We start from the raw sequence: 12,144 nt of genomic DNA on the forward strand, positions 1-12,144 counted from the left end.
GGATCAAGAGCCCGTGCGTCGCGGCCCCCTTAATCAAGAAAGCGAGTATGGTGAGTGCATTTACGATTGTAAATAAAGTATCTGAAAATCAAATCGCTTATTAAATGTAGGAGCGATTAAGTAAAGAAAACCAAATTTGCAGACTCTTTAATACCATGAGAATGAAGTGTTTTTATGCTACACGCACGCACCTTCCGAAGCTAAGGTTTTACTGACGGAAAATATAAACACACACGCTTGTGGAGGTGAACTTTATGGATTATACACATTCACACGCGATTGAATCGATTTTAAGGTTTCCTTTGTTGAATTTGGCGAACGACTGAAGATTTCTCGGCTTTTACTTTAAAACACGATGCAGCAAAAAATAGCATTTGATTCTGCACAATATATCGTTAATTTGCTCATTTAGGATTCTTTAACCTAAGAGGAATGTATTGGGGAAAAAAAGGAGAAAAATCTGGCGTCAGTTACCCTTTAAACTACATCTAAACACCAGGGCCGGGTTGTTAGAAGCTGGGTTAAGATAACCCAGGGTTAGTGTGAAATATGATTTCCGATCTGAGTGCTTTAAAAAAAATTCAGTCCAATTTCTTTTTGTCTAGAATATGACTATTTGATGCCCTAAAAAGGACACAGAAAATTAATCCAAAAGGAGTTTTGAAAAAAAGAATGAAGAAACCCAGATTACAATTTAACCTTGGGTTAATGCTAATCGGTCTTCGATCAACTTGGCCCTGAAATAAAATTACATACTTTCCTTTAATGTTGTTGAGGTAGTCCCTGAGGTTTCTGCCGGCAGATATAATCCCGTACGTGTCGAACACTTTTGAATCAAGAATGACACCTGAGTGATAAGGAAAATACAAAAAAAACATATGCCTAGTTTGAGAACCGGCAATTGTACACGAATCGAATCTTTTATAATATTCATTTCTTAAATTACATTGGAACATTGTTCGTCTAGGGCTCAATGAATTTGAGCACATGAGAAAAACCCTCGTGGTCTCTTTAGGTCGAATAATGACCTAGTCATCTTCTCGTGGATTATTCGACAATATTCACTCTTTGACGCATAATTCTTCTAAGAATCAATAAAACTTCCTGAGAAACTCCAAAGGGCCACTTAGATCATGCCTGAGCCAAGAGGAGCTCTTTGCTAGTCACCTTTATCGAGCTATCCCTTATAATAAATAATAATTTTGAAGTAAAATATTAACCGTGGTTCACACACCTGTTGCTCCGTCCACAACAACAACATTATGTCCTCTGCCGTGACGAGAATAATCCTCACCGTTCACCTTGATGTAAGCAATTCCACATGTGTTCGGTGTCTTTGGCCGATCGTCACAACCTTCACTGCTAATGTAAACATCTATAGCAGGAGCCGCAACGGATACTGCAACAAACCGAATAGTCCGTTTAGTCACAACCATCCATCAAACTAAAGGAAAATATCACAATAAGAACTCAGAGTAGACTTCCCGTTGCACGGGAAAAACGTGATTGACAACGATGCTATCGAGCGATTATGCACTAAGACTGAGAACAAATGAACAAACACAGCAAAATTAATCTAGACACACGCGCACAATGAATTGACTCAAAAGATAGCCCGCTTCCTCTTATCCCTTCCACCTCTTCTCCCTCCTTTCAAAACTAGTGTGAAATGATTTGGAGGGTTATTTGAGAGATAAAGCTGATTGCGTTATGTGGATGGATAATTGATCCACGCTTTTACAAAAGGCGTAACAGGAAAATCCATGGATGTGTTTGGACTTGGCTAGAAGCCAGCGTTGTTCAGATTCCGTTGTATAAAAGTTAACAAGAACAATGCCTGCGCCAAGCCTTCAGATCTAGGTTCCTCTTTCCGTTATAGTCCATCAGAGAATAGGAAATTCCCTTCTCGAGTATGACTTGAACTCTTTTGCACAGAAAAGAATGAGAGAGCTGCAGAGGTATCTGAGAGAACTTTTGATGTTATACAATTTGTCACGGGGCAATGAAAAATCTTCCATCAAGTTTGTTTTAGAACTGCAATCGAAACACTTCTTGATCTAATACATTCCATCTGTTCTCTGAATCCTAAGGAAAGGTGATGAAATTTAGTTCTTGAAGAATCAGTTGCAAGAGTAAGGGATTATTTCGTATGTTATAAACAACATTCCATTGGAAAGGTATTCGATTCATAGTGTTCATTGACCCTGCTAAATCCTCACCTGACGATAAGAAACTGTTGAGAAGAGTAATCAGGGCTAAAGTTGTCCACATCGACATCCTGAATTCCTCATTGAAGATGCTACCAGACAGACGATCCGTAAAAAATTAAATGCTTTGCCTAAATCAGCTTTTTCTAAAATTAATTTGTCCTCACCCGAGGTCAAATCGTAATGCAAGCTGAGACAGATGTCAAATGGTCAATTTTGCGTGCTTGTATTTTTCACAGGAAGTTTTTAAGAATATTTTCAGTTTCTAATAACAACGTTTTCGCCGTTCATAACTGAAAAGGCCCAACGGCGCATTCAAGTTTCAAGCTAAAGTCGAAATTGAATGTTATTATCCATCCTGAATTTGTTAGACCCATTAAGGACGTTAGAGGGTGAAACAAATGGCCGTGACATTTAATCAACAAGATACGCGGTAAGGATATCCTGTCTGATTATGGAAGTTCATGTGTTTCATCGAGATATCTGTGTCATAAAAATAATTATTGTTTTTTTAGAGGGCACGGTAACGAATCTTGCAATCTGATTGGTTCTTTACCCGGTCAGTATTTTCCTATCTCTGCCCACGGGCCACGGTAACGCTTTCGTGAGTCGCCGAGTACATCCCAACTTTCGTTGTCATTTTTCATAAATATACCTCGTTTTCCAGCTGGGCAGTATTTTTAAGCAAACACGTCGGTCACTACCTTAAGCCGATAAATAACTTATGAATCCTCTTTTTTATCTCTATCAAATCACTTTGGTTGACAGAAAAATATTGGTTTCAGAATGAATTTGTATAAACAATATTGTCATTACGTTGGTTGACAAGCGGCCTAATAACCGTCTGCAATTAATTTTAATCGTTCACAAAAAGTACCCAGAAAGTTGAAACGTGAGGTATTTGGTTACAGTTAAACTGAACGATGGAACTTTCATTCATTTAATATCTGAATTTTCTCGAGCAATTTGTTCATAGTAAAAAAAAAAGCGAGCGAAGTTTTAATTTAAGTTCTACAACAAATATACGCTCCCGGTGAGTCTTTCCAATTCCGTTCAATTTGGACATTTGTACCTTAAATTGCACAACAGAAATTGAAGGAATTTTTTGAGAAAAGGCCGCATTACATTCCCTTGTGTCTCGTTGGAGTGTGCCGTTCGAATTTAGTTTTTGTGAAGGAAAGACCAGAGTTAAACACGCCATTACAGCAAACAAACGAGCAAACTCTCACAACTTCAAAATAAAAAAATTGAATTTACTCACAATTACTTTCCTCGCCGTTTACTTAATGAACAGAGGTAAATCTTCGTACATGAATGAATGGTCGATGAGAGTGAATAATACTTTCCGTTAGATCATTGACTGATTTTGAAGAAAATATTGTCGTGACAGTCCTTGCCAAACTAGTTCTGTTGGTTTTCAAATGTTCCTACGCTTTTTTTTTCTTGCGCGCTCTCTAATTGACAGGTGTCAGATTGTAACAGATACTTGTAAAAATAATGTTTCAAAGTTTGTTTGGAAGCCTTTTAAATCACCTTTATCGTTACGGAAATGAAAATGTTTCGCTGAGGCATCTCTCTTAAATTTGCATCACCTCTATTTTAACTACCATTTACTCACTCAAAAATTGTTCAGTTTATGGAAGATCTTGCCGTATTTACGGCTATAAATTATTTGGGTTCTTTCGGAAAGAATTTCGTCAAGTTTAAAAACAATTAATATGTTATTTACCGGCTAAGGGTCGGTCCGTATGGTGAAAAACTGTGACCTCGGTCTTGAAAATGCTGCCCTCGGCCTACGGCCTCGGGCAGTATTTTCAAGACCTCGGTCACAGTTTTTCACCATACGGACCTCCCAGCCGGCAAATAACATATATATATCATTTGACGCGAGCCGAACCTATATCGATAGTACCGGTCACTGAATATCTTCAGTTTCTAATAACAACGTGTTCGCAATTCATAACTGAAAAGGCCCACCGGCGCATTCAAGTTTAAAACTAAAGTCGAAATTGAATGTTATTATTCATCCGGAGGAAAGTATTCCATCCTGAATTTGTCAGACCCATGAAAGGACGTTGGAGGGCGAAACGAATGGCTGTGACATGGAATCAACACGATACGCAATTAAGATATCCCTTCTGATTATGGAAGTTCTGGAGTTTCATCAAGATATCTATGTCATAAAAATAAATATTATATGACGCGAGCCGAACCTATATCGTTAGTACCGGTCAGTGTTTGTTACGTGGGATGCCTGTGGCAGTCCACGTTTAGGATTGCTCTGCGTTTCGTTTTCAACTTAAAAGTAAATAGGCAGTTTTTATTTTCACTATGATGTGTTGCTATTTGTTTTTGAAATGTTTGAAGTGCTCGACTTTAGCAAACGAAACATGGCGCCTGCTTCACAACTGGAACTATTTCATTAATGAAAAATTTGAAGCACGTGCCGCCCATATCCATGGGGTGGGGAGGAGGTATTTCCCCATATATTCCCTACAGCTATGTGCCGTCTTTTAGTGCGTAGATTTTAAGCCATTTCGGTTTGACGGCAGATAAGCATGTTGACCAGAAGGGTCTTTCACTGAACGCGATTTTCGAGGCAACCACGAGAGTATTATTAAAAAATTATTAGACGAAGGTGAACAGAAAATTGTGCATGTTGTGATTTGTCAGTACCTCTCTCTATGAATACTCCTTGGTTTATAGAGGTACCCCCCCCCCTTCTCCCAAGAACACAACCTGATCTCTCACGCCATTTACTGAAATAGCCACGTGTAATAAATTAAAATAACAAGACCTTGGGCACAGCTGAAGGTTACGTTAGGGCCATGACGCTTCCCACAGGTCTTTCGCCCGTTGCGTTTGATGTAAGATACAAACTTCCGATAGATTGAGCTACGACAAAGTGTAATAGAAGCAAATGCACTTTCCTTCTGATCGCCGTCCGCGACTAGAAACGTCTGTCCCTGATTCCTGATTGTTACCTCGCACCCGTGGAGAAAGCGCATTCAACAAGCTATCTTGCTTCGCTTCTGGTCTACAAAGCATTTTCACGTTCAGTCGCTGACTAGTAATTGTGTGAAAGAGTCATCGTGTGGTTAAGATCAGGAAAGTTTATTAATGAGTATATTAATTAATTTTTATTTTCTGACGCCACGGTATTGCGATTTTAATGCTAATTAATTCACAGCATCGAATCAGAGATCTAACTGTCCATCAAGTCAAACATTTTGATGTGGATATGCTCTGAGCATAGAATGACGTCATTCTGACGGCGTCCCAGTCTCTCTGTCTTAGTCCAACATCAGCGCTGATATTAATATCATCCGAAAACAGTAAGGTAACGCAGGCGTTCATGAAACTAATTTGCATGAGTGCTGATTTCTATCTCGCCGTCGTGCAAATTAAGAAAAAATTCTCTTGTTGTAAAGTAACGCATTCATGCTAAATTACAGAACAGTTTCGAGCAGAAGAAATATTTGAGTTTTATAAAATACGAGTTCTATAAAACAGTATAAAAAAGGTGGGAAAGATTATTCATTTAACTCTACACAACGGCGCATATCATGTTGTTTAAAAAATATTTATTTACAACCAAGAGATCAAATATGTCATCTAATATATCTGAATGACGAAAGTTCGTCTAAATATTACGCACAGTGACTTTCTTTTAAATGACAAAAGTCACAACAGGTGTTAACAAAATTTTTGCAGAAATTCATCTCAGCCTGAAAGGAAAAAATGAAAACATCATGTGAGTATATTTCTACTGCTGATTTTAAATAAAAATACTCTTTAATGTTCTATTCGGTCATCAAACTAAAACACCGAATAGATTATTGAAATCACTACGTTGGTCACAATGTATGGAATTAATACAAAAATTACATTTAGTGGCATTAGAAAAAAATTTCAATTGAGTGCCGAAAGTAACCCAAGATTGCATTGGTTTGCTTTACTTTGCCCTGAGATTGTTCTACTCTGTGTTTAGTAAAAGGAATTGGAAAATAAAAATTAAAAAAAAAATTAAAAAAAAACCGATGACAATCAAACCTACAGAATCACACTGAAGTCATACAGGTGAATTTGAAAAAAAGAAACATGCATGGTATTGAATAATTTTCCATCCATTCCTCACACTAACTCCTAGGATCTGGATTAATTCAATCACCAGGTCCTAATTACCAATTTGTTTTTTTTTCATATGTGGAATAGTTTGCTATGTATCCCTATTTAACTTACAGAGCAAGAAGGTCTTCTTTTTTTTTCATGACTTCTGAACGGAACTTAGCAAGTGTGAGCCAGTCTTGGTTTAAACTTTCCCACTCGGCTTCTGAGTCTAAACATAAAAATATTTAAAAAATACATACATTGTATTATTTCACCAATAAGCATAATGTTGAGTATGAAAATTTACAGCACCTACACTTAAGAAGGTTGTCTATTACCAATAGTATCTGTTTGAGTGGACAATGCCTCAAACAGAGATAGGAGACACATTACATACATACATACATACATACATATATACATACATACATACTTTATTGCATAGCTCCCCCTTGGGGGCTCTTCTACCATACACGAATATTAAAATATGAAGTTACAAAGAAAAAAGAAAACAGAAAAAAACAATATTTCAGTAGTAAAAACTAAATATGATGATTCTTCCTTTAACAAATTCAAGAATGAAAGGGCTCAATATGTTGAGGTATTGGAGAGTGAAATTCAAAGGTAATTCATTTTACAGCTCTTACAGTTATGCAATGGGTCAGCTGTAATCAAGAGATTACAAACCTTCTAATGACTCGACTTCCTGCAACTCACGCTCTATTTTGGAACAGACTTCCTTCAAAGATGATAGCTCAGCTTGAACTAGATTCAATTCTTCTTCAATATAACTGGCTGAATCTGTGAGCATGGCAAGTGAAGAGATGAGGTTAAATAGCTGGAATGTCTATAACTGCAATATATGCAAAGAAATTTAATTTAAGCAATAAATTATTAGTTGCATAATTTATGAACTAAATATGATGATAGCTAAAAGAATTGTGTTTGGGTAAAAATTCTTATTAACACACAAAGTAATCTGGAGCTCCAAATTAACATATCTGTACATTTTTCTAATTGAACTACAGTTATGTTCTCCCATTTTTGACGTGGTCTCTCATTTTTCTTTAATAAGATAAAATTGCTTAATTAAACAAAATGAAATATTAAAGACAACAGAAAGTATGAGACCCTGGCCCTCTTGGGTAACAAGCTGATTGGCAATTGAACTCAAACTGTATAACTTACTGGAATTTTCACATTTGAGGATTGGCTTCACAGGAACAGTAGAGCCTGTAATGTCAGGATTCTCTGAGTCTGCAAGGCTTTCCTTTTTGGTGCAGCTGTACACCTTATTTGAAGGAGCTTCAAAATCTTGAACAAAAGTTTTCTTGCACACAGTTTCAGTTGACAATGCAGACAAAGAGCCTAATTCAAGTTGCTTTTCACAGAGGGCAAATGTTGTTTCCTGGCTGCATTGTGGTGGCCCCTGCCTTGCAAGTGGGCATGGCTTTGGGGGAGGGGAGAAAGTTGGGGCACAGAATAGTAGTGACCCCCTGTTTGCTTTTTCAGCCAGTCTAACTTTGCTTCTACCATTGGAATCCACCTCAGGTGCATTGCACTGATAGGGACTTGCAGCTTGTGCTTCATTTTTTCTGGTTTCCTTTGCTGTGGTGTCTGTAGCACTTGAACTGGTACCATTGCTATTGGCAGCAACCTTCGTGGATTTGAGGTTCTGTGCTTTCCTAGCTGATTTCTTTCTTATCATTTCCTCACTGGCAGACTTCATTATTTCATCCCATATCTCTTCATCTGAGCCTCTGCACCAAAAAAAACAATCATTTTATGAATTCAAGTTCATTCTTTGTTTCAAATTCAAATTCATAGGGGTTAAGTCAATGAACTTATTCACAATTTTATAAAACACAAAAATAATTGACACTTTAAGTGAAAAAATGATAGGAAACCATTACAGACTTAACTATAATCAGTGATAACACATTTATCAGATCTATCTTTCCATTGTGGTGGACATAACAGCAACAAGTAGGAACTCAAAGAGACCAGAAGACTCAACACTAACTAATTGATTCTTTTAAATAATGGAAAAGGACTGAATGAAGGGTATATCACAGAAAAATGCTGTCATCCTTTGACTGATAATACTCCATGGTATATCCAGAGGGAGGGTCTGGGGTCCTGATCATAACCCCCCCTCCCCCCAAGACTTAAGGGTTTTGCATTACTTGTCTAATACAAAAAACCTCTCAGAATCCCTCCCCATCCCATTTGTATGACACAGAAATTCTTGTATCAATATGGTCACATTAATTACTACTCAACAATGGGTGATAGGTAAATGCATGAAGGTTAAGGGGGAGTGTGTACAAACTAACTCAGAAGCAATTTGGTGCAAAATATTTTCCATATTCTCTCACAGTTTGAAACCCTGTGAAAATTTTCAGGATCCACCTGTGATCTTCAAGAGTAATTTTTCTTCTTGAAGTTGTTCAAGCTGCATATCATTTCTCTCCACAAAATTAAAATATCAAGGGTTTTGCATGACCTTTGAATGCTATATTGGAGGAAGAATATTAAATTTAGAATTATTTACTTATTAAAAACTGCAGTGATTGAAAAATACCTACCCAGGGGGACAGTCTTCTCGGATAACAGAGGATAATTCAAATTCAATTTTTCCAGAGAGGACATTTTTTATTGCTGGCTTAAGGGTAACTGTCACATCAAATTTCCTGAGCTTCTTACTGACATAATCACTTATATCAATGCAGCCAGTTGCCAGAAGCTTGTGTCGTCCACTTGCAGACACCTAACATTTTCAAAAATTAATAAGTGAAATTATACATTTTCAATTTTTAACAAACTATGTAGAGTTAATGAAAGAATTAAGAAGACCCTCTAATCAAGAAAAGTGCAAAGTGCATGCTTACATTATACACCAATATATTCCAATTTTTTTCTTCATATTCTGTCATGTTGTCCTCAGAGTTCTAGAAATACAAAGACAAGTTTTATTGAAAAAATTGACTTGACTCGTGAAGATAAAGATTTCACCTGACTGTGTATAGTTGTAATAAGACAGCCAAGTAAGAGCACATTAGGCTGTTGAATGGAGTCTACAGTTAAACCTGTATTAAGCTTCACTGTATTAAACATTTATTAGGCAATCAGTAATGTCAAAGTCCCCAAATTTTTTTCCCTTAAATGCTGTAAATTTCACCTCTACCAGGTGATCACCTCAATTAGATGGTCATGCAAGTCACCCTTTACATTATCTCAACAGTTTGTTTCTACTGTCTTCAACCTGTATTGAAGGATCACTCAAAGCTGATCCACTCAAATAAAACTAAAAATAATCTATTAAATAATGCAACTAAATTTTTATCCATGTAAATGTAAGTACTTTGAGTTCAAAGGTCCTCGACTCATTGCAGATCATGTTTCTTCTTTAGACTTTTAAGTCAAATATTATACATGAACATCACACACGTTATTTGTTGGTCAACCTGTATGAACCCTTTAACTCCCATGAGTGACCAAGACAGAATTTCTCCTCACAATATCAATACAATATCATGCAGACAAGTGACGAGAATAAAGAAAAATATCAGTAAGGGGATAATTAGTTGGTTCAATACTAAATTCTCTGAACTAACATTATAAGAACTGTGTGATTGACAGTAAAGAGAATTACAGATTTGATCTGGGAGTTAAAGGGTTAAGCAGTCAACCAACATCTATAAAGTGGTTATCTTGTCACGCCTCAAGGGTGACGGTTTAACACAGGCTCAACTGCACTTAAATCTAAGCATGCAATACTTAATTAAAAGGCTAAATAATGAAACTTTTGGCTACAACAACATGATGTGTTATTTTGCTTTCTTTCAATTGCATTTCTTCTTTGTTAACACTTTATACCCTAACATCAATATGCATGTTCTCCATATTGTTCTCTATACATTAACTAAAGTGCTGACAAGGAGAATTTGTATAACAATCAAGAGCTTCTTTAGTTGGTGATCATTTCCTTTATTCTCATGACCTTAATATGTGCTAGTCCCTCTCAGGGGTCACAGGGTTAAACTCACCCTAGAGATGGTCAGCTTACTTTCCACTGGATCTGGCTCGGGCCAAACGTGGTCACCATGGAAAATATTATTTGCACTTCCAAACCAAGCTATAGGCTGAAAGCACAAGGAGTAATTTACACGACTTTTTTCTTACCTCAACTTAAAAGTGGAGGAGATTATGATAAAGTTAACCTGTGAATAAACTGACGAAAAAAAGCAAAAACAACGTCTTCATTAATTACCTTTGTGCTGTATTTTGCCTTCTTTTTCTTCCAAAAAATCGCAAGTTTGTGAGGGTGCCTAATTATGACAACGATCTAAGATTAGCAAAGTAATTAATGGTGAAAAGTTGACATGAATACAAGGTGTCTTCAATGTAACATGTAGTACAGCATATGAAAAACTCATCAGGTAATTACAAACCGGGCAACAAAATTTCTACATGGATTTGTGCACAACAATTTAACAATAGGAACGCACTTACATCTTTTATTGTTTTGGAATACAATAGCTCTTGCGAACCGCCGAGCGACCGCCATATTTGCTGTAGTGCCGTTCCAAAAGACTGGTTACGAGCAACACTGACTCGTCCCTCCCCTTCACTGTCAATTGTTGACAAAATGTTAAAAAAAGCCTGGCTGGGTGGTAAATGTATGATAAACGAGCCTTGCGTTTCATTTTCACCCTCTACCGAGTCTTGCAACTTCATGGGGTAAACTATTTTCCATTTGATAAACGAACGTTTGTGTTCTAGTCTCACGCTGTATTCAACAGCCAAGATCGGAAAAAGTCCTACGCGCATGTTATTTCTGGATTTTTTCATTACCGGAAGCAAACTTGTGTTGAGGTTAGCCTTGATGGTAGCCTTCATGACAAAACTCTTTGCGAGAATTAAAGTGCGATAGATTATAAAAATAAAAACATCCCAATCTTTTATGAGCTCTCTCAAAACTTAAACGTAAACAAAGACGAAAAAAGTGCTCTTTTTCCATCCCTTACCATTTTTTCTTGCGACAGTCAATGGACAGTAGGGAAACAGATGCTGTGATCAGAAATTTATCAGCTTTCGCTTTTTTCCGACAGAGTGATTTAAAAACAGAAGCCATGGCTGTTTCTTGCAAAATCTCTCAAACGAGTTTCAAGGATTTTAGTTTCGTTTATTGTGATGTCATGTTACCATTATGATGTTCTATTCGAATCAAAATGCGCGCGCTCAAACACGGGCGTGCCCGAGTTTAATTTTGTAAGTTGTGTAGGCCGGGTGTTCAGGAGCATAGGCGAAAGGACCCCCCGATAGAGGTTTAGCTCGGAACGGTGGGTTGAATGCATTCCGGCCTCCCCTCCACCCGGAAAATGTTGAAATTTGAAGTTACCAAAATCGTTTTTTTCCCCTTATTATAAGCAGAAATCTGTTCGTTAAAAAAACAACAGTTTACATCCCACATATTTCTTCTCTGCTGATATTGGCTTTCTTGACATTCTAACTTTCCTAATCTTTTACTAATCAAGCGAATCTGATGATAAAGTCTCCAGCGCAACACTGAAAAGCTTCGTCTCTCGTGCAGAGGTGCTGTCATTTGTAATCCTCCTTACTGTCTGCCATATAATTCATATGATGTTAGTTTGGAGAATTTGAAATTGGATGAACCAATAATCCCCTAATTGATATTAATCTTTACTCTCACTTCTTGTCTGCTTAATATTGTACTGATAGTGAAGGGAGAAATTCTGTCTTGGTCAATAGTGGGACCTAGAGGGTTAACTGTACTGACAGCTATGTCTTCATCAAATTCTTC

The 12,144-nt window shown here is 37.1% G+C and overlaps 2 protein-coding genes across 7 annotated transcripts in view; both read right to left on the reverse strand.

The window, feature by feature from the left end:
* Positions 1-2,373, reverse strand: part of LOC131787906 (uncharacterized) — a 64,266-nt gene extending 61,893 nt beyond the window's left edge. For all 6 annotated transcript variants that reach the window (XR_010716811.1, XM_066162925.1, XM_066162924.1 and 3 more), the window contains exons 1-3: positions 2,220-2,373; positions 1,235-1,399; positions 757-847 (exon numbers count right to left, since the gene is read on the reverse strand). Coding sequence is in view for 5 of the 6 variants with exons in the window: in XM_066162925.1 (XP_066019022.1) it covers positions 757-847; positions 1,235-1,399; positions 2,220-2,277 (314 nt within the window). In the remaining variant the exon portion in view is untranslated. The remainder of the gene's footprint in view (positions 1-756; positions 848-1,234; positions 1,400-2,219) is intronic.
* A 3,040-nt stretch (positions 2,374-5,413) lies between these two features.
* LOC136279757 (EH domain-binding protein 1-like protein 1) lies at positions 5,414-12,096 on the reverse strand. Its single transcript, XM_066163832.1, has 9 exons — positions 10,833-12,096; positions 10,591-10,648; positions 10,367-10,462; positions 9,209-9,268; positions 8,906-9,087; positions 7,506-8,077; positions 7,005-7,118; positions 6,450-6,546; positions 5,414-5,935 (listed from the first exon to the last, which is right to left on the reverse strand). Coding segments are annotated over exons 1-9 (1,191 nt in total). The 5' UTR covers positions 10,835-12,096; the 3' UTR covers positions 5,414-5,925.
* Between the last annotated feature and the right edge of the window lie 48 nt (positions 12,097-12,144).

The sequence above is a fragment of the Pocillopora verrucosa genome, chromosome 3, assembly GCF_036669915.1.
Source record: "Pocillopora verrucosa isolate sample1 chromosome 3, ASM3666991v2, whole genome shotgun sequence".
Lineage (NCBI taxonomy): Eukaryota > Metazoa > Cnidaria > Anthozoa > Scleractinia > Pocilloporidae > Pocillopora > Pocillopora verrucosa.

Bases quoted from the DNA above. Each gene is read 5' to 3' on its own strand.
- LOC136279757 (XM_066163832.1), bottom strand. The intron at 9,269-10,366 runs GTGAGTTTAACC...TTGTATTTCTAG, and splicing joins GTAAGCTGACCATCTCTAGG to AACTCTGAGGACAACATGAC. The intron at 7,119-7,505 runs GTAAGTTATACA...CCATGCTCACAG, and splicing joins CCTCAAATGTGAAAATTCCA to ATTCAGCCAGTTATATTGAA.